Source organism: Dendroctonus ponderosae, unplaced genomic scaffold (genome assembly GCF_020466585.1).
Source record: "Dendroctonus ponderosae isolate FM_Combo_2020 unplaced genomic scaffold, Dpon_F_20191213v2 Dpon_F_20191213_2, whole genome shotgun sequence".
Taxonomy (NCBI): Eukaryota; Metazoa; Arthropoda; class Insecta; order Coleoptera; family Curculionidae; genus Dendroctonus; species Dendroctonus ponderosae.
In genome coordinates, this window is record NW_026018165.1 from 18,137,626 (window position 1) to 18,161,841 (window position 24,216).

The following is a 24,216-nucleotide window of genomic DNA, read 5'->3' on the forward strand; positions in this document are numbered from 1 at the left end:
CACTTAATTACAAACTTCAAAACATGACATTTCAAAAAATGACATTGCCACAAAATTTTAAATATGAAATCGATGCCTTTTATTATTCGTGTAATCTTTCATTCGAATAAAAAATAGTGTTCGATACGAGGGCGAAAATTTGTTTTTCGAACTCCTGACGAATTGACGAATTGAAACGCCGTCGTCGTTCGAAAGACGACATTTTTCGCCCTTGTATCGTAAACGACTATTAAAGCCTTATCGAAAAATGCTCCTGCTCAGTTCAGCAAAGAAGACCAAGACACTCTCTGGAGAGTGGTGGCGGCGATTCTTCATCTGGGGGACGTGCAGTTCGACATTGTGGAAGACAAGCTGGAGTTGAAGAAATCCAAGCATGTGGATGATGTGGCTGCACTTTTACAAGTGAGTAACACGGTTTTTGCAATTTAAAAGCTTCTAGCAATGTTTTCCTTAATGTTGCTTAGGTGAAGAAGACAGATTTGGAGACGGCGCTTTGCGAACGAGTGATTGCAGCGCGAGGCGACATTATGCGAAAAGAGCACACGGAATCAGAGGCTTCATATGGTCGCAATGCCTTTGCCAAAGCCATATATGAGCGCCTATTCAACTGGATAGTCAAACGAATCAATGCGGCCATCGCAGTGGACGCGCAAAACTTCAAAAAAATATACCAGAGCTCTTTGATAGGGGTAATAAAATCATCAGCAGAAATCAAGCGTGTTACAGTGGATTTTTCGCAAACAGGTCCTGGACATTTACGGCTTTGAGATCTTCGACAACAACAGCTTCGAGCAGTTTTGCATCAACTATTGCAACGAAAAGCTCCAGCAGTTGTTCATCGAACTGGTATTGAAGCAGGAACAGGAGGAGTATAACAGAGAGGGCATCGAGTGGACTAACATTGAGTACTTTAACAATCAAATCATTTGTGATCTAGTGGAAGCCCCACACAAAGGTACGCTGGGGATTTATTCTTGCTAGCTCACAGTGAGTCTGACCGCCTATTGCTCTAATCTAGGTGTGATGGCGATTATGGACGATGCATGTAAAATGACGGCCGAAAAAGTAACAGACGAACTTCTGCTGGAAGCCATGGATAAGCAGCTGAAAGGTCACAAACACTACATGTCCAGACAAACGAAAACCGCTGAAAAGTCTTTGAGGCACAAGGTGGATTTCAGGTAAAGTCCCATTGATCTTCAAGCAAAAACTCTTCACTCTTAATATGCTCAACAGAATTACCCATTATGCGGGGGACGTGACCTATTGCATAGTCGGCTTTCTGGACAAAAACAAAGACACCCTGTTCCAAGACTTTAAGAGGCTGCTGTTTAACTCAACAGACCCCAATTTGAAGGAAATGTGGCCGGAGGGCTCCCAACACATCACGCAAGTAATAAACCTGGCAAACACACGGAAGAACGTTTGGGAAGTTTTTGTATTATACAGATAACGAAGAGACCGCCCACTGCAGGGACGCTTTTCAAGACATCGATGCAAGAACTAGTCAAGACTCTTATTAGCAAAGAACCGCATTATGTGCGTTGCATCAAGCCGAACGAAGTGAAATCGGCCTCGGCTTTTGACTATGAAAGAGTCAAACATCAAGTGAGTTATTTGGGACTGATCGAGAATGTTCGAGTTAGGAGGGCAGGCTTTGCCCATAGACAACGCTATGACAAGTTCCTGAAGAGGTACGACTTTATATTAGTCTGAGGAATTATACTAAAACTACATACTAAAAACGCTGGTTTACTAAAAACGCTGGTTTAATCAGATACAAGATGATTTCCCACTACACCTGGCCGAACTTCCGCAACGGCTCGGACAGAGATGGGGTGGAAGTTTTATTGAAAGAAACTGGCTTTGGCAATGACGTAAAGTACGGAAACACCAAGATATTCATTCGATCCCCCAAGACGCTTTTCGAGTTGGAAAAATCCAGGAACATTCTTATCCCTAGCATTGTGACTTTGATCCAGAAAACCTGGAGAGGTAAGTAATTTTCGCATTTTGCAAAACTAGAAACATTTTTAGAACGATGTTTGGCATAAAAAAGTACACAATTTAACGCTCAATCGCACAATGAAAACGAGAATTTTGTAACTCAACCGGTTCTCTAAATACGAGCCAACCAATAAGTGCGGTTCTGAAGACTCTCTATCAATTTGTATTTTGGCATTTTGCGTGAAAACCCGAAACATTTTAGAACAATATTTGGCATTAACATTCAACGTACTCGTTGCAATTTTTTACTGGGTGATGATTTCTATAGGTTACAAAGCCAGCCAGCTCTACAAGCGAATGCAGGCGCTGATGGTCATGGTAAAGGCCTACAGGCTGAAGAAAATGCGGGTTTACATCAACCAACTGCAGGCGAAATTCCAAAGGGCCAAAACGATGAAAGATTACGGAAAGAGCATTATTTGGCCCGCACCACCCAGAGCCTTACACGTAAGTAGCAAATTTATATATGAAAAAACGAAACGAATATAAAATATTCTTTAGGACACCGCCCGGTTGTTCCGCATGGCTTTCAACCGATGGCGCGCCTTTATGGTCTTGAGCCGAGTTAACAAAGCCGATTGGGCTCAGATGAAGCTGAAAATTAGTGCGGCCAGTGTGCTGATCAACAAAAGGCCTCAGTACGGCATTAACCGAAAATGGGACGGCAACTATCTGTGTCGCCTGGATGAGAATAGCAACTACTCCGCGTTTAATGATGCAATAAATAACTTGAAGAACTCCAAGCATTTTAGTCAGGTGCGTTTCAGTTAAGCAACTGCCTTTAGCATTAACCACATGAAAACGTTTGTCGTGCAGGTGCTGTTTTCTTCATACGTTACCAAGTTCAATAAATTTAATAAAGTGGCCGAAAGAGTGATGCTGATAACCGATCAGTTCATCTTCAAGTTGGATACAGAAAAGTTCAGAAACATGAAAGAAGGCGTGCCATTAAAAGACTTAACAGGTAATTTTTCAGGAAATTTTGCTCAATATTTTTCACTTTCAAATGTGGTCTTGCAGGCATAAGTGTAAGTCCGGGGCAAGACCAACTGATCGTGCTGCACTGTCCTGGCGGAAACGACTTGGTAGTTTCTCTTCATTGCCTCAAACAAGAGGACCGAGTGGGGGAATGTATCGGAGTTATTTGCAACAAGTTCTACCAGTAAGTGCGATCGAAGTTTTTCATTGAGAACAGAATAAAATGTCAAACTTTTTATGTTTTTTCGGCGATATTGATTGCTTTTGATCTACCAAGACCTGCCAAGTGCAAAATGACTCAACATACGGCTAGTAAAAATGGCCAATTTTCTAAATTTTTCTACAGAATTCGACCGAAAATCATCAGCTAACTTTTTTATGCATTTAGACTCATTCAGAAAGTGTTCGTTTTGAAAATAATTAAGGTTTTTTTGAAAGAAACGTAGACTGCCATTAGCGAAGTAAAAAAAATGTTGTTGTTCCAGACTCCGAAACGCCGAACTGCCAGTAAAAGTAAGCAAAACCATTCAGTGCTCCCTAGGGGGCAAACAGCGGCTTATTAATATTCACGTGTCTGCGGAAATTCAGACCGCTACCTTCAAGAAAGAAGGAAATGGCATTTTGTACTTGTTACCATCAGGGTATGCTATTTTGGAAAACGGCAACAACCACCTGAAGAATTAGTAAGCAAAATACAATTTCGTGCGTAAATACTTCTACTAAAAGGCATCGTTTTCAATAACCAGCGTCTTTTGTGCTTAACTGCTACACATACATGTACTGATGGTACGTTAAATATCCAAAGAAATTTACCGTTCTGGTACTTATTTATACTTTAACTGCTTACCGTCGAAGTAAGCATTAACAGTGCCTTTAGCAAGCTTTATTGAGCTAACTGAGAGCATCAACGAACTAGTTTTAAATGTTAATATTTTTTATAAAACCAGATATAAATATTGTATTTTGTATTATATCCCACATGTGATGCTGAAAGATTTTCGCCACTAGTACGATTGCACTATATTTAATGCCTTCTAATTGAAAAATTGTTAAACATAATTAACTGTTTATAGTTTGCATTGTTTCGGGTCAAGTTAATGCAATTTTCTTCTCAACTCCCCGTTAGTGTGAGAAGACTGTACGTGCTATAAATTATCTGTGTTATGCTTTGTATTATTTACTTGTAATTGAATTATTATAGTTGTACTAAATAATAAGTAAGTTGAAGTTTTTGTTTCAATTACACGCACAGGTTTTCTTAAAATGCGCGATTCTTCTAATGTTTTAAAGTGTTTTAAGATGCTTTGTGTTACTTAAATAACTGTCAGTTATAATTGATTCCAAAATCCTACTGGATGCGTTAATAATGTTGATTCTAAAAACCATTAAAATTGCTTCTTAAGTTTAAATAATGTGATTTTCCGCGATAATGTGTATTTACATATAAATGATGTTCTTCCAAGTTTCCCCATTAATATTGTAGCACCTTTATTACTGTCCTGATTTGTGTACATTGTTTACTGCATTTTACGTTATTTTTCGGAAATAATGTGATTCCTGAAAATTAACGTACATTCACTTGCTAATTTATTTCGATCATCGAACTCGTGCAAAATGTATTTTCCTGATCTCTACTGGGAAACATACAAGTTTATGTTGGTGCCATTGTTTTTACAACGTATTTTTATATTTTGTATTCAAAATACCTATAGTCAGCTTAGTGCCTTTAAAAGCGTTGTTTTATAAATATTTTTTGAGATACATTTAATAAATACCTTTTATTAGCAAATAACCGGAGTTTAATTATTAATCTGAACGCGAATACATTTTCAGGTAATCATTTGAGTAATTTTTGCGTGCAAAAAAACTGAACATGATTATCGGTACAGGGTAATTTTATCTGGCTTCTTAAATTAATATGGTATAATACAATAAATGTTTTTATCAGTAGATTACACAAAAAGTAGGTGTTTAGTGTTTATCAGTATAGCGTCACTAGTCACTTGACGCCTATTTTTAGGATGCTAATTTGTTTGTACATGAATTTAAAAACTGGAAACTTACGTCTTCACCCGATTTAATGGCTTAATTCAGATGGAATCCACAATTTCCGAAATAATCATGTATGGATCCATTGAACGAGGGTCGTGTTATTCGATAAAATCACTCAGATATTTTCCAGAGACCAGAGATAACCAGAAACACAAGCGAGTTTTCTTCGAAGACGACAGAGGTGTTTTTTGGCAAACATCAATTCACAAGTTTATCAATTCAAAAAAAATCATTTCTGCCAAAGTGAGTGCGATGGCTTGATGCCGAATCATGGATTCGAAAGAGCGCACTTTCTTCACCGGATGGGAAAAGTTTTGCTATTGAGCCATCATCAGGGAGGTGGCAACTCAAATTTAAAAGACTGTGCGTAAATTGCTTGAAAAATTCAGTTCTTCCATACCGAGTGGAATAGAACGTGACCAAAGCATGTGTTGGAAAAAGCACACATTAACCTGAGCATTTTTTAAGTTTTCTCTCTGCGATTTTATCGGAGCCGATTTGAGAAACCTTCCAAATTGGGCTGCGAGTGTCTTCGTAAACTGCACTTCAAAAACGCACTTTTGCTAAACTAAGCAAGATTGAACCGAGTGGAGAGTTGAGTATGAAAGTTCCGTATTCGCACCATCATTATGAATAAAATGGGCGCAAAAGTTCATTAATCAACTTCTGCGAATCTACTGGCGATGGAACGATGCCAAGTCATTTTAGTGACATCCAAATGTGTCTAATGCAGATGCACAACACTGGTTTGAGCCCAAAAAACACTCTGAACTGGCTGATTTAAGCCCGGGTAACTCAGTGAATTTTTAGGAGTTGGCGCAGTGCGTGTGTTATAACGCATTAACCGATGAGTTATAACTCATTAATTCAGAGAAAGGCAAAAACTCAGGCGATGCAGGTTACATTTTTCTCTCTAAACTACTAATACGACTTGGTAAAAACTCAAACCTCGAATATTTCAATACTTGTTGAAATCTCCGAAAAAGACAAAATAATGTTTGCTTAAAATTAGTCAGACTTAAACTACCACTTTTGTTTTTGTTACTAACCGATTTCTCGGTAACGGAAAAATTCCCTTATCCCAACATAAGAACAAACGAACAAACAAAAATCGGTAACAAAAGAGATTTGTCAGACACGTTGTAGTACCAAGTATCTGATTCTCGTTTTATGATCTGATCCAGGCAATTGTGTACTCAAAAGTTGTTTATTCACCTTTCAACTGATAAGGTCGCTTATCTATTACGGTCCTTGTTTCGTTATCTGTTTTGCGTCTTATCGAAAAAATTAATAATTCCGTAAATAAACACTAGAATGCCACATAATCTTCGTGCATACAAATACCTATATCCATATCTTAGAGATATAGATAAATGGTGATAAACCGCCATTGATTATAAGCGATTATTATGTAAAATTCAAATCATGGTTGAGTAAAAATCTAAAATTATCTGGAACACCTACCAACTTGATGTTAACTTAACGTGCTCGTGATATCGTAAATCACGTTGTGCAAAATGATGCAAAGCAATTGTGAGAATAATTATGAATAACCAATAAACTGACTAAACGTAACTTAGTCACTGGATATCAAGTAGAAGATTGTTTGGATTATTTAGATTCGTCCATGACGATTGAACAGAATTATCAAATCTGCTAGAAAAAACTCATTTATTAACAAGAGCTAACAAATTATGAAGAAAGTTAGATTTACACCCGCAGTACGCGATAAGTCCAAACGTAATAATTTCTACCCTCTTATGCTGATAATGGTAATCAGATAAGATACTATTAAAAATTTCCGCTAACCAGAATCGTTTGAGAATCGTTTAAAAGCTATCTGAGCTCCATTAAGATTGCCGATAAATTGTAAACATCGGTTGAACCGGATTTACAAAATTTGCCTTCAAGAAACCACGCAAAATTCATTCGGTATAAATGTGCAATTGGAAAACGGTCGCAATCGCGAAAACCCCGATTGCCGAAAAATTTGATTGTGCTTTTTCGCGTTTACGTGCATCAGAAGCCTTGAAAAAACCGCGGAATGTTTAAAATCTCCATTGACACACTTTTGACCTGTTTAACCGTTGTCGCTATAGCGAGATATGAATGTTTTATTGTTCAAGTTTAGACGATTGATTAATAAAAAAATGTACACGGTGTTCCAAGACAACATTTTCTCCTGATACTCTAATAGTTCTTCTAGATTTGGCGCGTAACAATTGCCAGGCAATAACATGGGAAACTTACATACGGTGAGGCGCTAAATTCAAATTGTTCCACTTTTAAAAACATTGTGCGCATCAGCGAGGCAAAATCTAATCATCGATAAATTTATGGAGTTTGAAAAGTAAGTTTTATAATAATTGGCATTCTCTTCGCCTACGGTATGCATACATAAAAGGAGATACAGCTAATGAAACTTGGAAAAAACTAATTAAAATTAACCCAGTATCACACAAGATAAAAGTGAACGCATGCATCCGCTACTACTACAGTGTTTGAAGGAGAACAAAACCGCTCATGATTAGCTTATCATAATTTTTTGTGAGATAAGATAGGTAAAATAAACATTCATGCTGCTGCTTGTGCTGTTTGCAATCAGTCGCATGAACAAAACGGTCGGACATGTATGACATGTAATCGCTTGTTCGTTAGTCCGTAATTTTCAAGTTACTACTTTGGATACCGAACATGTATTGGCTCTTTTAAGGTAAATATCGCTGTTGCAGGACTTGTCAAAAAAGTAGAGGTACAGGAAATGTTTCATTCTGCTCCCAGTATCTATTTATACAAGGCCCAAAGTATCTACCCAGCAAAACTTGCCTAAATGCAAAAAAACATATCAGTTAGTAAAAGCTTTTCATTCACAATTTCCCCCATTTTTCTATTCCCGCATTCCATCGACCACCCACACAGAATGTCAGCAGCGCGTTTAAGCTAAATTACAGCATATGCCTTATCAATAATCCATATATTTAAACGCGTAATGTTCCCAATGTCTAATCTCAGCTCAGCTCAAGCTCAGCTGATGCATCAGCATAAACAATGCTCATTCCCAAGATACATGTAAAAATTTAATTATTATTAGCCAAAACATAAAAACCTTATCATGTATTACACATGTCTAATTCAGATTGGGTACAGTTTGGAACGATATGCATTCAGTGGCCCAAGTCAAACAGTATTTTCAAATTTTTAAACAGTAAATAACAAAGTTGAAAGCTAAATTAAACTTGTGGCAAACTCAACGATTTTCGGATCAGAGATCAAACAAATCAATCGTCAACAATTCGAAAGACAGTATGTACGTTATTGGAGAGAAGGAAAACGTTCTCCAGCTATGACCATCGAGTCAGGGGACACCCAGTATAATTATACAAAATCAAAAAATTAAAGGCGCACTTTCTACATCAAAAATTATTTATTAAAACTAAGCAAAGGAAGTATACGCGTGGTAATAAATTGCTGGTATTAAACTAGGAAATTAGAAAACAATCGATTTCGAAGGAATTCCTGACGTGTAGCTGTTTGAGAGGACGACAGTTTTCGAGTGCACAAAGCCGGAATTTCTTCATTAGTGGCCGCTTCCTGAATGAAAACTGTTCCAAACATCCGTTTTATTGAAAAAAAAAAGTGGCAGAAATTGGGTGAGTCTATGGATATTTGATTAGAATTGTCAATTAATCACTATGTTAAATTGTGTTTTCGCGGATTAAGCGGACAAATAATTTTTTTTATTATTCCAAGAATTATCCTGTGGAAAATAATCCCTTTCATTTAGAATTAGAACACTAAAAAACTCTTCTTTAAATTTTATGGATTTATACAATTTTTTCATATTCGCTTAGCCCCTCAGTTTGAAGCATTCGATATTTATTATGCATAATGCCGATATTCTTTCTCGAAGTTTCATTTTCGTAAACTCGTTAAACGATTTTGTTCCCAAGCAGCACAGTCACGCTACTTTTATTGCACATTATTTCACTATACTGACATAGGCAGGTGATTAAAATATGCAATAGTGATTCACTCTAATTGAATAGAGCCTCTATTGTATTCTGGGCATCGAGCAGATAGCACGGTCACTTGTGTGGAGCAAACGCGACGATTTGCCAAGCAAAATGCAGGTTTGAAGCATCAAATTTTGCAAATAATTATCCATTTTTTTTTTCAATTCATTACAACATGGATACATTTTGAATCACCCTGTCTGTATCTGCCAGCTTAATTGAAGCAAACCATTAACAAAACGGTATCCTGATTTACCAAAAAAATATATTTGATTGATTTGATGAAGACTGTAAGATGCAACAATAGAAACAAACCATATTACCGACCATATTTCGTGAATCTATGGTTTTTTTCAATACTTTTATGCAATTTTTGTTGTTTCAGCTATCTTTACAGATTGCGAAATAATTTCCGTATAAAGCCGCAAACTAGCCAAATGCTTGCTTACTGCGGCATAATCATTAAAATTAGGAAGAAATGAGACCATACAAGAAAAGATCGTTTTTCAATCAGCACAATCATGACAATGCCGTGGAAATGGACAATAGTGATGATACGGAAGTTCAGGTACTGTTAAAACCGTTCTTAAGGGCGTGAAGCTTTCCTTGAAGATGTTTTCAAAGATTGCTATTTTAATAAACAGTGGTTAATTGAAAATAGCTCAGAAAACCACGTCCTTACTTCCTATCGATTGCAAAATAGCCTTCAATAAAGCCCACGTCGTGATAGTTAATTGTCTACATACGGTATGCTTTTTATGAATAAACTCCCATCATTTAAATCCTGTATTGTCGGCAAACACACTTTAGAAATCGACATTGTAAATATAAAATCGATCTTTATCAGGCTAATTGCCCGGCAAACGACGACAGTGCAGAAAAAGCACGGGACAAAGAAGACGAACCAAAGGGCAGGAAAAAGTGGAAGAGGAAAATATCCAGAAAACAATTTCGACATCACAACATAAAATTGTTTACACCGGGAGAATGTAAGTTTGCAAACCAGTGCATTTGAACTCCCGTTAGTCTGAGTAATTAGTCAAAAAAGCGTGTGTCATATATTAGTAAATTATGAATATGTTTACATTTTGCATTAAATTTCGTTCCATTCCTTCAGAAGGTTATTTGAGTTTAGCAACTTTTATTCAACTTCTTTCGCAATAAAACAATCATTTATTTTATCAATAATATTAAGCTTGTGGGTTTAACCGATTTTAAATTGGCTTTTATCTCATTTAGTACAAACCATCAAATCATTAACACGCTTCTTAGAAGGGGACTTTCATTAAATAATAATCTTATCTATTTATATTTCCATGGAGTAAACAAATTCTCACACCCTAAGGGTTTTCCAGTTGACTTCAGTTCTGATAAAATGATAATCCCAATTGCGGAAATATAATTATCTAATAATCATGCCGACTCAACGGAAAACTAGTTTGTGCTCCTGCACTTCGCGCAACTAAATCGCAATTTTTCCCGTTAACTCACTGATAATCACATATGAAAAATTAAGCCATAATATGCAGATTGTTGATGTAGAAAAGAATTTCGTCCCGACGTCTCGCAAGCTTGAGTTGCTTGCACCTTCAGAGGTGCAAGCATTTACATTTAATTGGAATCATCAGAAAAAAATCATACTTATTCGTTTTTTCTTTGAAGTTAATAATGTGATTCTAATGAAATATAATTTCGGTGGGACACCCTGTACAACTGATTGTTGTTCCTTTGAACAGTGCATAAATGTGGACACGTAGCCTTAATAAATTCTGCACAGTTTTATAGCTGAACAATTTGTTATGACTAATGGGACTGTTATCGATACAATTGAACAAAGAACCTTAGTAAGCTTTTTTGATTCAAACGGACGTTATCAGTTTGCACACTTCTTATATCGCCGCCACTTAGCCATTTGAAATCAGCAATGTCTGGTAACAGTGGGCTAAATCCGTTGTAGATCGTTCATCCACTTTATTGAAACAAACTGATTCGGCTCCATCAGTTTCCAAAGATCTCACAGAAGTCACTAAGGACTCGATATTGGAATCCATCGTGAGTTCATTGGGGGGCAACAAGCAGCTTTTGCCGCGGGGCGAAGAAGCGCTCAACTCGAAAGAGGCAGTTGAAGAAAATAACAACATGAACTGCTTTAGAAACCACAACAATGTTGGAAAACATCAATTACCCGGTAGGCAACCAAAGCTTTAAAACACTTCGATGGATGGATAGTGAAAAACCTGTTCTATTTCAGCAATCGTTCCTGAAACGCCGACAGTGCGAAGACGAAGCGCGGAAAACATCCAGATCGCAAAACCGGTCGCAGGAAAACCTCCAGAGCAGCCATCAAGCGCACAAACAACCGCTCAAGATGAAACAGTTGGCGCAAAATTTGCACACTCTGAGGCCAGTCTGAAACCTTTCGAATTGCCGGCCAACAATGTCCGTTTCACTCTAAAACCATCGGTTAGATTCAGCAGGGAGTCATCGAAATCCAGCAACAAGTTGCGTGAGAACCATCTGGAATCAACGCAAAATGTCGACGGGAGAATAGTGATTGATAAACCTATGCAGAGTTCAAGCGCACTTTTTGAAAAGGTAAGAGTGATCTACAGTTTTGAAATACTATAAACTGCCTGAAAGCTTGTTTGGTTCTCCAACCGAAGAGTTGTGGATTATTAGGCCGTCGTCGATACGAAATCTTCAGGGGGCCCACCTCTGAAGATGGTAGCCATACGTGCTAGCGAAACGTCAGCATCGATCCTATCGACTACAGCCCAATAAACCACAAATCGCTGAATATTCAAACCAGTGCGATTCCTTCGCGCAAACACACACTAGGTAGATTTGAAGAAACGATGGAACTAAAAACCAGTCGTTTTATCGTTGCAGAACTTTCAATTGCAACAGCGGCAAACGAAATTTTTCGAAAATCAACCCGAACGGTTGTTTGCTCAAACAAATTCAGCGGAAATACCTGTGGACCTCAGCAGGAAAACTACGATTTACAATCAGAGAGATTTCGAGTTGATGCAGCACGCAGAACTGATGAGACAGATAGACAAATTGAAAAATGCCGCCGCTCAATCACAGTTAAAAGTACAAAAACCAGCAATTAATCTCAGCAATAGCGAAAATAAGCACATCGGTCACTCTCATTATTACAAATCGCGGTCTCAGCAAGAGATAATCAGTAAACTGATTGAGGCCAAGCAGCGTGAGAAATATTCCAGACCAACAGCAGAGTCAATGTAAGTGCATATTCATAGTTGGTGAGTGAGCAGAGTTTTACACGCTCTCTCTAATTTGCAGACAAGAGTTTCTACGCAACAACCCCATACCCCCACATTCCGACGCGGAAATATTTAAAAATACAATTTTGAAAATCTCAAACATGTGTCAACTGGAAAACATGTTGCGGGCATTATTCCGGCAACCCTTAACTTTAGAAGTCTTAAGATCAATGTGCCAGGCTTTCCTCCAATTGGACGCAGCTAGAGAAGACCCTGGCATACCATCCGAGTTCAGATCAGAAGCCCAGGCGATTCTACATGAGACCTACAATTTCATTTCCAACGTCCTTAAAAGCGAGTGTCCATTGAATTTGGATATTATGAAAGCCATTAAAAGTTTCGGTGAGATATGCTTCAACAACCTGTCCAAAATATAAACCCCCCCCCCATCATTGTAGGTCAGTCTGATGGCACTTCTGGAGAAATCCCAATTGATGTTATAAGAAATCTTAGCATAAACGATGCTCCTAAATTGCCGAGGTTTGTTCCTCAGAGTGCACAACCCAAAGGCTACAGCGAGTTAAATAAACTCCCGCCTCACTACAATGGAAGGAAAGTGGCTAACGCCCATACTAAGGCCTTGAGTAGCTTGCATTTGTACTCAGGAGCGTCTTCTCCCCAAGCAGGGGATTTGCCCGGTCCATTGGAACACTCACCTCCGATAGCCAGAAATGAGATGATCCCGAAGAGAAATGAGCCGAATTGGATATTCCCAATCGTCCCAAATTCGGTGGAGCGTCCCGTTGCGCCCAACATACCTTACTATGCCAACCCGGCAGGCATCCAAGTGCGATTTGCACTTCCCAACATGTACAATGCACCGAAGGATCCCCGGTCTGAGCCGACACCTCAAAACACTTTGCTGGGAAAGCCTCGCAGTAAATTGTACAAACACTTAGATACGGTGAATGCTGCGGCTCAGAAAAGCTCTTTTTCGCACCCACATGCTGACCCCAATCAGGAATACATCTATATGAAAGCCCCGTCTGCATACAGAGAGGCCTCGAAACCTTCTCAAGGCAACGTCTTTCTGCGGCCGAGTGCCTTGTCTGCAAGCTATCAGCAAAATAACATGGAGACTCAAAAAATTGGGGCCCCACCCGCATTTGCAACATCATACTTTCAGTCAACCAAAGAGCCGCCTGTCAACAGAAACATGCCTGGACATTCGTCTCCGGACTACGTTAAGCAGTTTTCTTCGGCATTTTCAATTTCGCAACATCCCAACTTGGAGATACAACACAGCATTGTGAGGCCTTCCCTCGAACAACAAATGCCAAAGGCTTTCAATACGAATCACAACAGGGACGCAACACCACCAACGAAGCATTTGGAAGTTGCGAAGTTTATTAGCAATGCTAGTCAAGTGCGCGACAGAGCTGAAATGATGGAATTGCAATCTCCAGTTGTAAAAGAAAAGCCTAAAACTCTACCCGCCGTTATAGTGGCCGATAACTCGATGCAGATTACCAAAGAGCCCACAAAGCCCCAGAAGGAGCTAACAGTAAATCAAGGTAAGAATGGATATATATACACATTTAGGACACGTAACAGTTCAATTTTCCTATAGATCGACGCGAGTCTCCAAAATGTGACCATCACCTCGCAGAACCCACAAAAGAGAAACTGGAAAAAGACCACGAAGAAAACAACTCCGAGTTCTTCGTCTGGCTGGAGAAGTTGAAGAAAAATAAGAAACTCAAAAGCAAATTCCTCAGTCAGATGGGCATTATCAAGAAAGAAGAACCTGTCGCAGACAGCGACTGCATCGAAATCGTCGATAGCGATGAAGGTACGAAACGTATTGCCCTCAAAACTTCCACATAATAACCCGTAACGATTTACTTGTTTGTAGACATGCCAGAAATAGTGGACGATAATCAGGCAACGCGTGCAGCTACAGTGATTATCACAGTTCCGAGTTCAGTGGAACCCACAAAGACTCCAACCATCGCAAAAGCTCCATCCAAATCGTGCCAGAAGAGTGCTCAACAGGACTCAGTGGCAAAGATCAGCGTGCCCCAAAACTTGGAAATCACCCCTGTTCCGCCAACAACTGCAACGCCTACCAACATCTCAAACCCTCAACTACGGCGTACCCCTAAACATTCACTATCTAAAAGAGTTTACATGCCACCCATCCCTCTACCATATCAGCAGTCAGCTTCGACGTTGGAAACTGCGAGCAAAGTAGAGGCGAAAAAAACGATTTACAGCCCGGAAATTGAGCCAATATCTCCACCCAACCATCAGTCAACGGCCTTTACTTTCCCTGAAGCTCAGCCTTCGGCCACTAAAGCTCTATCACCTTCAGCAAACTCTACTGAACGAGGGATCATTCTGAATGAATCCGTGGCGTCCCCATCATACGTTCAGAAAAGGAAGTCTTCAGACTTTCCAGAGTATCCAAAGGATAGTCCTACAAAGCCTGAGTTCTCATTGGATAATGGGTCTAAACGAAGAAAATCTCTGGATAGGCCCCAAACTTCCATTAGCCCTAGAGTGGCGCCAAGTGGAAAACTGCACTACAGAAGAGATAAGCACATGTTTTTGCGATATTTTGATGATACGCAAGTGGCGCTCTACATAAAAAGTCTGTCGAGTCAAGACGATGAGATGCCGACGACGACTGCAATTAATCCCGATAACATGAAAAACGCCTTTAAACCGTTCAATTTCTATGTGGAACAGCCGGGAAAAACGGAAATAGTGAATCTGCCCAAAGACGTGGAGTTCAGCACCAAGGAAGATCTTCCCGATGTGGAGGAGTTCGTGAAAGAGAGCAGCCTGGTGGAGAAATATGTTCCAAAGGATTTTGCGGATTTTTACAGATACGTGACGGGATTTCAAATAATCAAAAACAAGCATCCGGTCTCCCTAGAGACTTTTCTAACGATGTACAACACGAATCGAACGTCGGAATTGCTGAGGAAGTATTTGCAAAGATTGGACGAAGACTCATCTGGAGCGGTGTCCAGGTAAAAATCAAGCTTATCTGGTCGGAGTTATTATGTATGAACAATATAACAATTTTGTGATGTGCCGAGGGAAATGGATGAATTCCAACTTCAAAGTACGTTAGTAAAAGTGCCGGTGGACTTTGTGCCTTTGGACGTGTGGTTTTTCATGAAAATCATACAATGTGGCGACTAACAAAAACGGAATGATTTTGAGTTCGTTATCGGCAAACAATATTAATAAAAGCAACACAATTGCTTTCCAAACATTTCCACAGCTTTCATTTTCATCTATCCTGGTACTAATCGAATGGTGAATCGAATTAATTAGCAAAAGTCGTTAGACTAGTGCAGGTAACGACTTTTGCCAATTAATGATCCCAATCCGAAAAACTACAGCCAATTAAGTGGATGTTACCGATGTAAAAATACTACTCACTAAGTGATGAAAGAGGGTTGCATTTCACCGATTTCGTAGTTTCTAGAAACATCAAATGGCAAACCGCATTGCATATAAAAGTATTAAAAACTTTCAGTTATGATCATGTTAAGTTTTACAGATTAGTATTATATGTAATCCGCATTAATTTAATTAAGTTTTGAACTAATTTATTGTTAAGTTCGTCTTTTCTACTTTTGTAATAAAATATTAATTGATAGAAACGCGTTGCTTAATTTACAGTCGTGGTAAATAACAAAAACCCCCGAAAGCTCGACAAGAAATTAAGTTTACAAATCTAGATAACAGATGAACTAAATTTAAAAATAATGCTTTACCACTAAAGCTCCGCTTGGTAAATCATCCCTTTGACGAACCACTGCGTTCTCAAATACTGCATCAACCACCTGATTTTAGCCGTTAAACAATCACTTGCCTGAACCAAGTTCTAAGTAAAGCTTCTTCACACAATTACCCCACTTGAACCAACGAGTATTTTCTCAAACCTCGTAAATTACACATTCCTATGCACACTTTGCGCTGTTTGCCCATTACACTGCGTTCCCAATTACCTCAAACAACCTAGCAATTTTAAACAGTTTACTTACCCCTATGCTTGTAGCACTGCTCAGGCCAGCCTCTTTGTAAAATTTGTAGGCGGGTTTTGGGTCCCAAGGGGCTTTAGCAGCCGTGCCTGCTTAAATCCCTGCTCACACCACTCACTTTCTTTTGAGTTGCGAACTTATTCATTGAAAACAACAGCAAGTGCCGCAAATAGTTTAGCGCTGACTTCCACCGCATCCTCACTTTAAAAGGCATTTCCAATCGTTAAAAAACTGGAAAAATACATTTTAAACATTAACGAAACACTAACGCGAAAATTTTAAAAGCAACTGACAGAAATGTCGTATTCCATGGAGTTATATAATCACTTGCAGGTTTGCACCCATTACTCACCAACTGTCCTTGTCTAGTGCGTGTCAATGACACCGATAGCACACGATCGTACAATTTATTGGCGGGTAACGGAGTGTCATCGCTTCGCGAAAATGACAGCAAGTGCGACACATAACCCTAAGTTTGCTTATCAACAAACAATTACATTGCATTTATGTAGGTCGTCTGAAGACGTGTTTCTGCACAATGTTGGCCAAGACCGGACTTTTAATAGTGTCCAACCCGAAGCACATAAATAAGTTGCTTAGTAACGTGAAGGAAACGGTAAAACACACCCTTTACATCCAGCTGCTCACGGCCCTAAATGAGCCTCTAGGAAGCTTCTATTCTCATATGTTTAACACACCTCCAAAGCTCAGCAGAACGATATTCGGCATTTATTCACAGGTTGGATACTTTGCAATATTCGTCCGTAATGAGTAGTTATTGAACATTCCAGGCAACACGTCATTGTAACAATTTAGATGTTCGTGTGCTGCTCACAGGGGTGAAAAGCAATGTGCCCCAAATAGGCACTCGCAACCCCATAGACGTGGTTATATTTGATAGGAAATACTCAAAAGCCGATATTGATAACTTCATGAAATGTAAACTAACGAACGTTTCAAAGCAACATCGCGTTTTAACTGTGGATTGTGAAAATGTTGAGGACCCCGAAGTTCAGGATGATTCAGCAGATGACCAGGTTTATAAACATGCTTGTCTTGGAGGTACCACGATTATCGTTTCCTTAAACCAAGGTGGCAAGATGTAACTTTCAGGTACATTTGACCGACTGCATGCAGCACACAAGGTGCTTTTAAGTTATGCAATTCTTCACGCCTCTGAAAAGGTGACAGTTGGAATAACTGAAGAAAATATGGTTCACAGTAAGCAAAAAACTAACCGAGAGGGTTATTCGGCCTTCTATTAATGTGGATTCATTCTAGGTAAGTTGCTGTGGGAATTAATCCAGGACGTGGACACCCGAATAGCTAACGTGGAACAATTCGTTATGGATGTATGCCCGGAAATTTCATATAACATTTGCAAAATATCCGACCCCTTTGGTCCAGCAGTAGTTGACCCTACGATGGATGTAATCGTCGTTAGCGTAGAAACTGTGAGAGGTGGAGAGAAAATTAATGAAAGTACTGCGAATCAATCAATCTACTGCTAGTTTTTACCAGCTGAATTGTTACAGTAAGAAAACAGAAGAGCCTAGCTGAGCTAGTGATCGTCCCAATTCCTTTTATCGACGAACCTGACCCGCAAGCTCGCGAGGAAACTAAAGTGAGCTCGAGTAATCAAAGATTGAGACTGTTGGGCACCTTGCTAAACCCTTTGGAAAAAAAGAACATTCCAAACAAACCGTATGTGATTGGTTTAACAGGCAAGCAAACAGCGTTTTCGGAATCGTTCTGAATAATCCTGGGAATTTTAGGTGGCATAGCTAGTGGCAAATCAGGCGTTACGAGCCACTTGAAGAACATGGGAGTTCCCATAATAGATTGCGATAAAATCGGACATCAAGTTTACCAAAAGAACGCTGCATGTTACCAGGAAGTTATCAGTCAGTTTGGAAAGGAAATTCTCAATAGTGACGGGGAGATTGATAGAAGAGTTTTGGGAAATTTGGTGTTTGAAAAACCCGTAGGTCTTTGGAACACTCGTTCCAAAACAAAACTGACTGGTAATTTTTAGGCCGAATTGACTAAATTAACTGACATTGTATGGCCTGCCATTAAAGATGAGGTGCAAAGAATCATTCGAAAATCAGAGGCACGGGTGGTGTGTGTCGAAGCAGCGATTTTGACCAAGGCTGGCTGGGACGCCTTTTGCCATGAGGTAACGCTTATCTTTACTTTCATGCGCTTGGCTTGCAACATTTCTGTCAGGTTTGGACTACATTTGTTCCCGAAAAGGAAGCAATTGAAAGACTGAAAACCAGAAACAATTTAACTGAAGAACAAGCGAAAAGCCGCATGGCTGCGCAACCGTCCAATAAGGAAAACATTCAACAAGCCAATGTCGTGTTCTGCCCTTTGTGGGAAGTCGAGTATACGAAGATGCAAGTGGAAAAGGCCTGGGACCTTCTGCAGATACGATTATCTGGCCTGTAATCATATCTAGTCAACGGGTGTTAGAACGGGGAATTTTATACAGTTTACTTAGCGTGTAGATACGAGATTTAATGTTTATAATTGCCTTATCCAAGGTACGTGTTATATTATATGCTATATTTTTGGAAAGTTGATGATCGTTTCCATAGCAGAAACTTTAGACCCCAATCAAGAAATAATACTGTGGTGTGATGGCAAAAAACAAAGTTAATGGACCTTAATGGCAACTTTTGGTTTTAGATGAATTCAAAGACTAGTTATTTTCTACTAAGATATGTATTACATAAACCAATACGATTAACAGCGACTTCTACTTAAACGATCAGTGAATGTGACAAAACAGTGATTAGATGTGGCCTTGTTTAACAATTTCAAACATTCGTCCCAAACAGCTTCAGGACAGTTTTTTACAGGAATATTGCAAAACAGGGTAACCAATCACTAGCATCTAAACGTAGTAATTTAAATACGTTAAAAGCCTACTAATTATAATATAAACGGTAAAAAACATATCAGATTAATCAATCACATTAATAACTTTCATTAATATCAGTCTTAAGAAGACAAATTTTGTTTAGATTCATTATCAAGTTGGGTATTGAACTTGTGACAGGTAGGGAAAGCTTGAAAATATGAGTCAACGTACTATTTCGTGAACATCATTGCTTTTATCTTCCAAAGACTAAAAATGGCAGCACATTATTTAAAAATCAAATTATGAAAATTCCCAAAATTCACTGACTTTATCTCCTCGAGACAACGTCAGTTCTTTCGGTTGCTCGAATTGCAACACTATCAGTTTGCTCATCTTTTTAATTTCCTTGTCGAAGATGTCATCACCAGAGTTTTCCAATACTTTACCAATGTCCCATTCGACTGATGGAAGAGGAGCGCCAATAAATCTGGCTGCAGCCGCTACGGAAGGCTGAACATGACTTTGGAGAGTCTGCAACTCCCATAAGGAACTATTGATGGCGTTTGATTTTAGGGGATCTCTTTCTTCCATTATATAAGGGTCTAAACTAGTTATGGCTCCGTTGCCATTGTGTAGCAGGTATTTTAACCCAGGATGCCTAAAAAAATGTAAAAGTATTTCACTACAGCCTGACAAATAAAGCGTTAGGAACTTACCTTAAAATTAAATTTCCTACAAAGTGGCAGATAATAATGATATCCTCGGAAGGGGCCAATAAGGCCAGCCGGGCAAGTCTTTTAGCAAAAGCTGCGACCAGCATTTCGGGCAAATGCGTAGAACTGAGAAACAAATCCGCCAAATAGAACAGCCGGGCCTTGTATTTTGTATGAAAAATTTCTGGTTCGAACATGGAATATAGTTTGGCGAAAATATTGGGATAATCCAAGTTATGCACTTGGATCATCGTGAAAATGCCTTGTAATGCTAACAAGCTGACAGGGCCGCCGACGTCCAAAGAGTCCATTAGGAAGTCGGTGAGGATCAACGGTTTGTCCAGATGAACTAACACTTTTTCGAGTAGGACGACTAAAAGTTGGCGATGCGTTTCCTGAGTATGTTCCCAAAGCATTATACACTGCCACACTCTGTTTAGGTTTTTCTTTGTTAATGTTTCGTCAAAGTTGATAAGTGATGCTGCAAAAGAAAACGCTATTTTCAAAAGTACCGAAGAACGATGGCAGATATTTAAAGCAAATAGGTAAGGAAGAACTAAAGTGGCTTAATAAATAGTGATTTATTTAACAAGAACTAAACAGAATAAAACATGAAAATTTGGTTCAAACAATGGTATGACGTGGACGTGGAGAAAATTAATTAGTAGTCAATCTTACCTTGGTCTTCTCCACATAGATGTTTTGTTTCAGCATTAGGATAGATCTGCATTTTCTCCAACAGCGATAGATAGTTCATAATATAGAGCTCATTGGGATTAGACTTGGCTGTTAGAGATGGTAGTAGTTTCCACGTGTAAAACAAAATGTCATCGAATATTAAATACTCGGTGTGTTTATTGATCAGAGGCGTGTTGTTCCGTTTGACCGACAACAATTTCATCAAAACCGACCTCAGCTTATTAACAGGAAAGTAGTTCTCTTGGTCTGAGGTGTATCTTAGCAGTGGATGTCTACATTCAGTGGCCAAAAGGCTCATAGCAGTGGACAGCGCTGAAATTCCCCCCAACGAGTTTGTTAGTAGTGATGAAGACGTTGAATAAACCAAATTATTTGGATAGTAAAACTATTGACTCACCTTGCAGACCGACTTTTGAATTGTCATGATCCATACAGTCCAGTATTTTTATATAACATTCCTCATATGTATCCATTAGCCACTTTCTCTTGTCGTTTTCCACGGATCGCTCCACAGCTTTCAAAGGAACAATTTCAAAGTGCATTTTACGGTCCTTCAGCAAATGGGTGAAAATCATGTCCAACGCGAGTAAACAGGATGCTGTGTCCGCCCCAGATTCAAAATGCCTGATTATTTGCAGAAAACCTGCCGTATTCTCCGTGCAACTTAGAAATTCTTGCGCCTTAATCCGCAGCAGTTTGGAAATTTTGGTCGGTTTTTCCGGATGGGCCATTTTCACTTTCGGATGCTACACGAAGGTATGCTGCACTTTCGACAATCCGGGCAAAACAACAGCCTGTCCAAAAGTGTGGTTAGCTTGCCCGACTATCAAATCGGATAATTGTCAAAAGTCTTCCGTCGGGTGACATCTAGGGAGTTGGCCATCAAGGCTCGCAAGTGTGATAAATAATTAAACTCAACCATGCGATTTTAAAACTGTGTTAATATTGTGGCTGAAATCGGGGGAATAATTGAAACCGATTGGAATTTTTGACCTTGGCATATCAGCTTTGTATCGAGAGAAATCTCAGCATATGAATGTTGAAAGAACTAGAATGTCGGGTCTTGGGTAGGAACAAGAAAATAAATTGATCAAATAATATTGCAAAGGTCAGTGGACAGTGTGCAAGGAAAACTTCATATAGTCCGCAAATGTTCTAGAAGAACCTAAATTTGTAGCATTTAACGCGAGTGGGTATGTCATGTAAGTATTTACTGACTCACTCACGTTTAACACATTTGGTGTGATTATTTAATAAATTTTTAATAATTATATAAAAAATTAATTTAATAAATTGACGAAAAATAGTATGCTGTCACATCTGCCAGACTCGTTTTCTTGGTGAAAATATGCTGGTTTTTTCAGTGTCAATTTTTCTGAGCCTCTGGTATATTCCGAGTGCATTGCAAGAAAAACCGCTTTCGAACTTGTTTTAATCGGCTTCAAAACCTGCAAATGGCGGTTTTATGTATAATTTTACTAAAAGCAACTTAAACAGTGCTTGTGGCCATAAAGAATCATAAAATTTAACAAAATGTCTACAATAATTGACAAAACGCGACTTTGTTTTAATCTATTGACATTGACAACACCTGTCACTAGCATTGCAGTTGAGAAGAACTTGTTAGCTTTAAAATGCTACTTTACAGTGTAAAACTCAATTAAAAAATGTGTAAATAGAATTATAGTGTAAACATCCAAGGCCGCAAAAGAAATTATTTGAAAAAAGTTTCAGAAGGCAGAAAGTGAGGAAAACATTAAAAAAATCGGCTTTTTTATGAACTGAACCTTAATTTCCAATTGTCAAATGTTCTAGACCAAATTTTGCAATTGTTGGGATTATGCGTTCTGGTCGCAACCATCAGCGGATCACCAACAACTGAGAAAATGTCCAGATTGAAGATACTGATAGCCAACCCGACAGTGCCACAGATCGCCTATAAGCTGCTTGCTGATAAGTAAGTCTAAATCAGACTGCTGCTCTATATCAAAGGCTCTATCGCCACCCTAAACTTTCCAGATATGAAGTCACAACTAGCACCAGCCATGATAGAGCCGCAATTCTCAAAGACGTCCGCGGCGTTGATGCCCTATTTTGGGCTACGCACAACCGCATAGACAAAGAAATATTAGACGCCGCAGGTGCCAGCAGAATCAAGCCTCTTTACCCCAATTCACTCTCAAAATCCTGTTTCAGGCCCGCAGTTAAAAGTGATTGGAACCATGTCAGTAGGGTACAATCACATCGATCTAGAAGAAGTAAAAGCTCGCGGCATCAAATTGTCAAACACACCGAACGTGCTCAATGGTGCTGTAGCAGACATTGCCATGCTCTTAGCTCTAGCGGCTGCCAGGCGATATCCCGAAGGCCGCCAGCATATAGAGCGGTACGAAATCTATTTGCGTTGCGTCTCTAGAACCGATTTCGATTCCGTTATTTGCCATCAACTGAGCTTCTGACCTGATGATGAGAATGAACTGAATCGAAATTGATTGTGGGACCTTATGGAAAGCGCGTGCTCACCTAAAAGCATGATTGTGCAATTATCAATGTATCATTAAAGGGGTACTTGGGTGAAGGAGTTTGACACCCAGTGGATGCTTGGCCAGGATATAGCCGGGTCTACCATTGGGATAGTAGGCTTGGGCCGGATTGGGCAAACAATTGCCAAAAGGCTTCAAGGCTTCGACGCGCACAAGATCCTCTATACTGGGCACAAGGAAAAGCCTCAAGGTTCTTAACACAAGTGGGGAAATTTCCCCCCCTTTTAAACTCCAATGTGGTTGTTGTAGCAAAGGATCTGGGCTACGAATTTGTGAATCTCGATGAGCTGGCCAGACGCAGTGACTTCATTTTCCTCTCAGCTCCTCTGACTAATGAAACTATGAACATGTGCAATGAAGCCTTTTTCGCCAAGATGAAAAAGAATGGCATTCTCATTAACATCAGCAGAGGCCAACTGGTAAGGGCCATTTTCCCTCTCAACTCACTAACACATAAAACTGTTTGTGTTTTCAGGTGGATCAGGATGCGCTGATAGCAGCTTTAAAGGCAGGGCGGATTTTCGCTGCAGGCTTAGATGTGATGATTCCCGAGCCGTTAAACACTGATAGCGAGTTGCTGAAATTGCCAAATGTTGGTAGGTGGCCATCGCCTTGTTTTTGAAAGTTTTCGTTCTCTGAAACTTGCGCTTTCAGTGTTGACGCCTCATATTGGCAGTGCAACTGGAAATACGAGAAATGCTATGGCGAAGCTAACAGCTGAGAATATTTTGGCCGGATTGGCTGGCGAAGAACTGATTTCTCCGGTTCCTTTACCATAATTCAGGGCTTTTCAAACATTTTCTACTTTTTTATTTAAGTTTAGTTAGTAAACAACCACTTTCAGTTTCCAAATTTTGCTGCTTGAGTCACGTAAAGGCAAACGCCATTGAAATGTTTCGGCACTTATTATATTATTACTATTTAGATTTTCAATTAAATATTTTCAGTACGACCCTCTAAGTGTTATTTTTTTGCAGCAAACCACATCAACTTGGACCAAACAACAAAAAACTGACAAAAAATCACACTCTGTCGGTAATACAGAACGCAT

The 24,216-nt window shown here is 39.3% G+C and overlaps 5 protein-coding genes across 13 annotated transcripts in view; 4 read left to right on the top strand and 1 right to left on the bottom strand.

The window, feature by feature from the left end:
- The window catches only part of LOC109545261 (unconventional myosin ID), a 16,912-nt gene extending 12,700 nt beyond the window's left edge, over positions 1–4,212 (top strand). For both annotated transcript variants that reach the window (XM_019915840.2, XM_019915841.2), the window contains 12 exons: positions 262–402; positions 465–689; positions 745–955; positions 1,019–1,181; positions 1,237–1,393; positions 1,450–1,694; positions 1,778–1,995; positions 2,276–2,454; positions 2,509–2,763; positions 2,824–2,971; positions 3,028–3,169; positions 3,471–4,212. In XM_019915840.2, the coding sequence (XP_019771399.1) occupies positions 262–402; positions 465–689; positions 745–955; positions 1,019–1,181; positions 1,237–1,393; positions 1,450–1,694; positions 1,778–1,995; positions 2,276–2,454; positions 2,509–2,763; positions 2,824–2,971; positions 3,028–3,169; positions 3,471–3,669 (2,283 nt within the window). In that variant the 3' untranslated portion in view covers positions 3,670–4,212. The remainder of the gene's footprint in view (positions 1–261; positions 403–464; positions 690–744; positions 956–1,018; positions 1,182–1,236; positions 1,394–1,449; positions 1,695–1,777; positions 1,996–2,275; positions 2,455–2,508; positions 2,764–2,823; positions 2,972–3,027; positions 3,170–3,470) is intronic.
- A 2,645-nt stretch (positions 4,213–6,857) lies between these two features.
- Positions 6,858–15,960, top strand: LOC109545258. 5 transcript variants are annotated; one of them, XM_019915834.2, is made up of 11 exons: positions 6,858–7,750; positions 8,521–8,687; positions 9,436–9,618; positions 9,898–10,039; positions 11,008–11,238; positions 11,302–11,645; positions 11,940–12,298; positions 12,360–12,682; positions 12,739–13,854; positions 13,911–14,132; positions 14,196–15,960. In XM_019915834.2, the coding sequence occupies exons 3-11, from the start codon at positions 9,529–9,531 to the stop codon at positions 15,320–15,322; spliced, it is 3,954 nt and encodes a 1,317-aa protein (XP_019771393.2). In that variant the 5' UTR covers positions 6,858–7,750; positions 8,521–8,687; positions 9,436–9,528; the 3' UTR covers positions 15,323–15,960. The 5 variants fall into 5 exon arrangements, with proteins under 5 accessions (XP_019771393.2, XP_019771394.2, XP_019771395.2 ...); XM_019915835.2 differs by having other exon boundaries at positions 6,858–7,387; XM_019915836.2 differs by lacking the exon at positions 8,521–8,687.
- Positions 15,961–16,756: 796 nt separating this feature from the next.
- LOC109545265 (bifunctional coenzyme A synthase) lies at positions 16,757–19,103 on the top strand. 2 transcript variants are annotated; one of them, XR_007280775.1, is made up of 9 exons: positions 16,757–17,080; positions 17,133–17,403; positions 17,455–17,562; positions 17,623–17,823; positions 17,877–18,065; positions 18,117–18,325; positions 18,377–18,520; positions 18,571–18,890; positions 19,036–19,103. XR_007280775.1 is itself a non-coding variant. In XM_019915845.2 (8 exons), exons 1-8 carry the CDS (start codon positions 16,880–16,882, stop codon positions 18,793–18,795), a joined length of 1,548 nt encoding a protein of 515 aa, XP_019771404.2. In that variant the 5' UTR covers positions 16,757–16,879; the 3' UTR covers positions 18,796–18,927. The 2 variants fall into 2 exon arrangements, 1 of the variants encoding a protein (XP_019771404.2); XM_019915845.2 differs by lacking the exon at positions 19,036–19,103 and having other exon boundaries at positions 18,571–18,927.
- On the bottom strand, positions 19,053–21,451 carry LOC109545266 (nucleolar complex protein 4 homolog A). The gene is made up of 4 exons (XM_019915847.2): positions 21,020–21,451; positions 20,602–20,934; positions 19,927–20,404; positions 19,053–19,868 (listed from the first exon to the last, which is right to left on the bottom strand). The coding sequence occupies exons 1-4, from the start codon at positions 21,351–21,353 to the stop codon at positions 19,511–19,513; spliced, it is 1,503 nt and encodes a 500-aa protein (XP_019771406.1). The 5' UTR covers positions 21,354–21,451; the 3' UTR covers positions 19,053–19,510.
- Positions 21,452–21,632: 181 nt separating this feature from the next.
- LOC109545267 (glyoxylate reductase/hydroxypyruvate reductase) lies at positions 21,633–24,117 on the top strand. Of its 3 annotated transcripts, none has more exons than XM_019915848.2 (8): positions 21,633–21,824; positions 22,438–22,579; positions 22,642–22,763; positions 22,819–23,008; positions 23,186–23,355; positions 23,415–23,584; positions 23,641–23,761; positions 23,820–24,117. In XM_019915848.2, exons 1-8 carry the CDS (start codon positions 21,818–21,820, stop codon positions 23,942–23,944), a joined length of 1,047 nt encoding a protein of 348 aa, XP_019771407.1. In that variant the 5' UTR covers positions 21,633–21,817; the 3' UTR covers positions 23,945–24,117. The 3 variants fall into 3 exon arrangements, with proteins under 3 accessions (XP_019771407.1, XP_048519480.1, XP_019771408.1); XM_048663523.1 differs by lacking the exon at positions 21,633–21,824 and adding an exon at positions 22,192–22,366; XM_019915849.2 differs by lacking the exon at positions 21,633–21,824 and adding an exon at positions 22,192–22,310.
- Positions 24,118–24,216: the final 99 nt, after the last annotated feature.

What these genes read in the sequence shown, in the direction of transcription:
- LOC109545265 (XM_019915845.2), top strand. Translation starts at nt 16,880, where the DNA reads ATGTTGGCCAAGACCGGACTTTTAATAGTGTCCAACCCGAAGCACATA. An exon ending in TATTCGGCATTTATTCACAG is followed by an intron (nt 17,081 to 17,132) that starts GTTGGATACTTT and finishes TGAACATTCCAG; the next exon opens with GCAACACGTCATTGTAACAA. An exon ending in GGGACGCCTTTTGCCATGAG is followed by an intron (nt 18,521 to 18,570) that starts GTAACGCTTATC and finishes CATTTCTGTCAG; the next exon opens with GTTTGGACTACATTTGTTCC.
- LOC109545267 (XM_019915848.2), top strand. An exon ending in AGAAATATTAGACGCCGCAG is followed by an intron (nt 22,764 to 22,818) that starts GTGCCAGCAGAA and finishes ATCCTGTTTCAG; the next exon opens with GCCCGCAGTTAAAAGTGATT. An exon ending in GGCCGCCAGCATATAGAGCG is followed by an intron (nt 23,009 to 23,185) that starts GTACGAAATCTA and finishes GTATCATTAAAG; the next exon opens with GGGTACTTGGGTGAAGGAGT.
- LOC109545266 (XM_019915847.2), bottom strand. Translation starts at nt 21,353, where the DNA reads ATGGCCCATCCGGAAAAACCGACCAAAATTTCCAAACTGCTGCGGATT. An exon ending in TTCAAAAGTCGGTCTGCAAG is followed by an intron (nt 20,935 to 21,019) that starts GTGAGTCAATAG and finishes GGGGAATTTCAG; the next exon opens with CGCTGTCCACTGCTATGAGC. An exon ending in GTAGGAAATTTAATTTTAAG is followed by an intron (nt 19,869 to 19,926) that starts GTAAGTTCCTAA and finishes ACATTTTTTTAG; the next exon opens with GCATCCTGGGTTAAAATACC.
- LOC109545258 (XM_019915834.2), top strand. Translation starts at nt 9,529, where the DNA reads ATGAGACCATACAAGAAAAGATCGTTTTTCAATCAGCACAATCATGAC. An exon ending in GTGATGATACGGAAGTTCAG is followed by an intron (nt 9,619 to 9,897) that starts GTACTGTTAAAA and finishes GATCTTTATCAG; the next exon opens with GCTAATTGCCCGGCAAACGA. An exon ending in CAAGCGCACTTTTTGAAAAG is followed by an intron (nt 11,646 to 11,939) that starts GTAAGAGTGATC and finishes TTATCGTTGCAG; the next exon opens with AACTTTCAATTGCAACAGCG.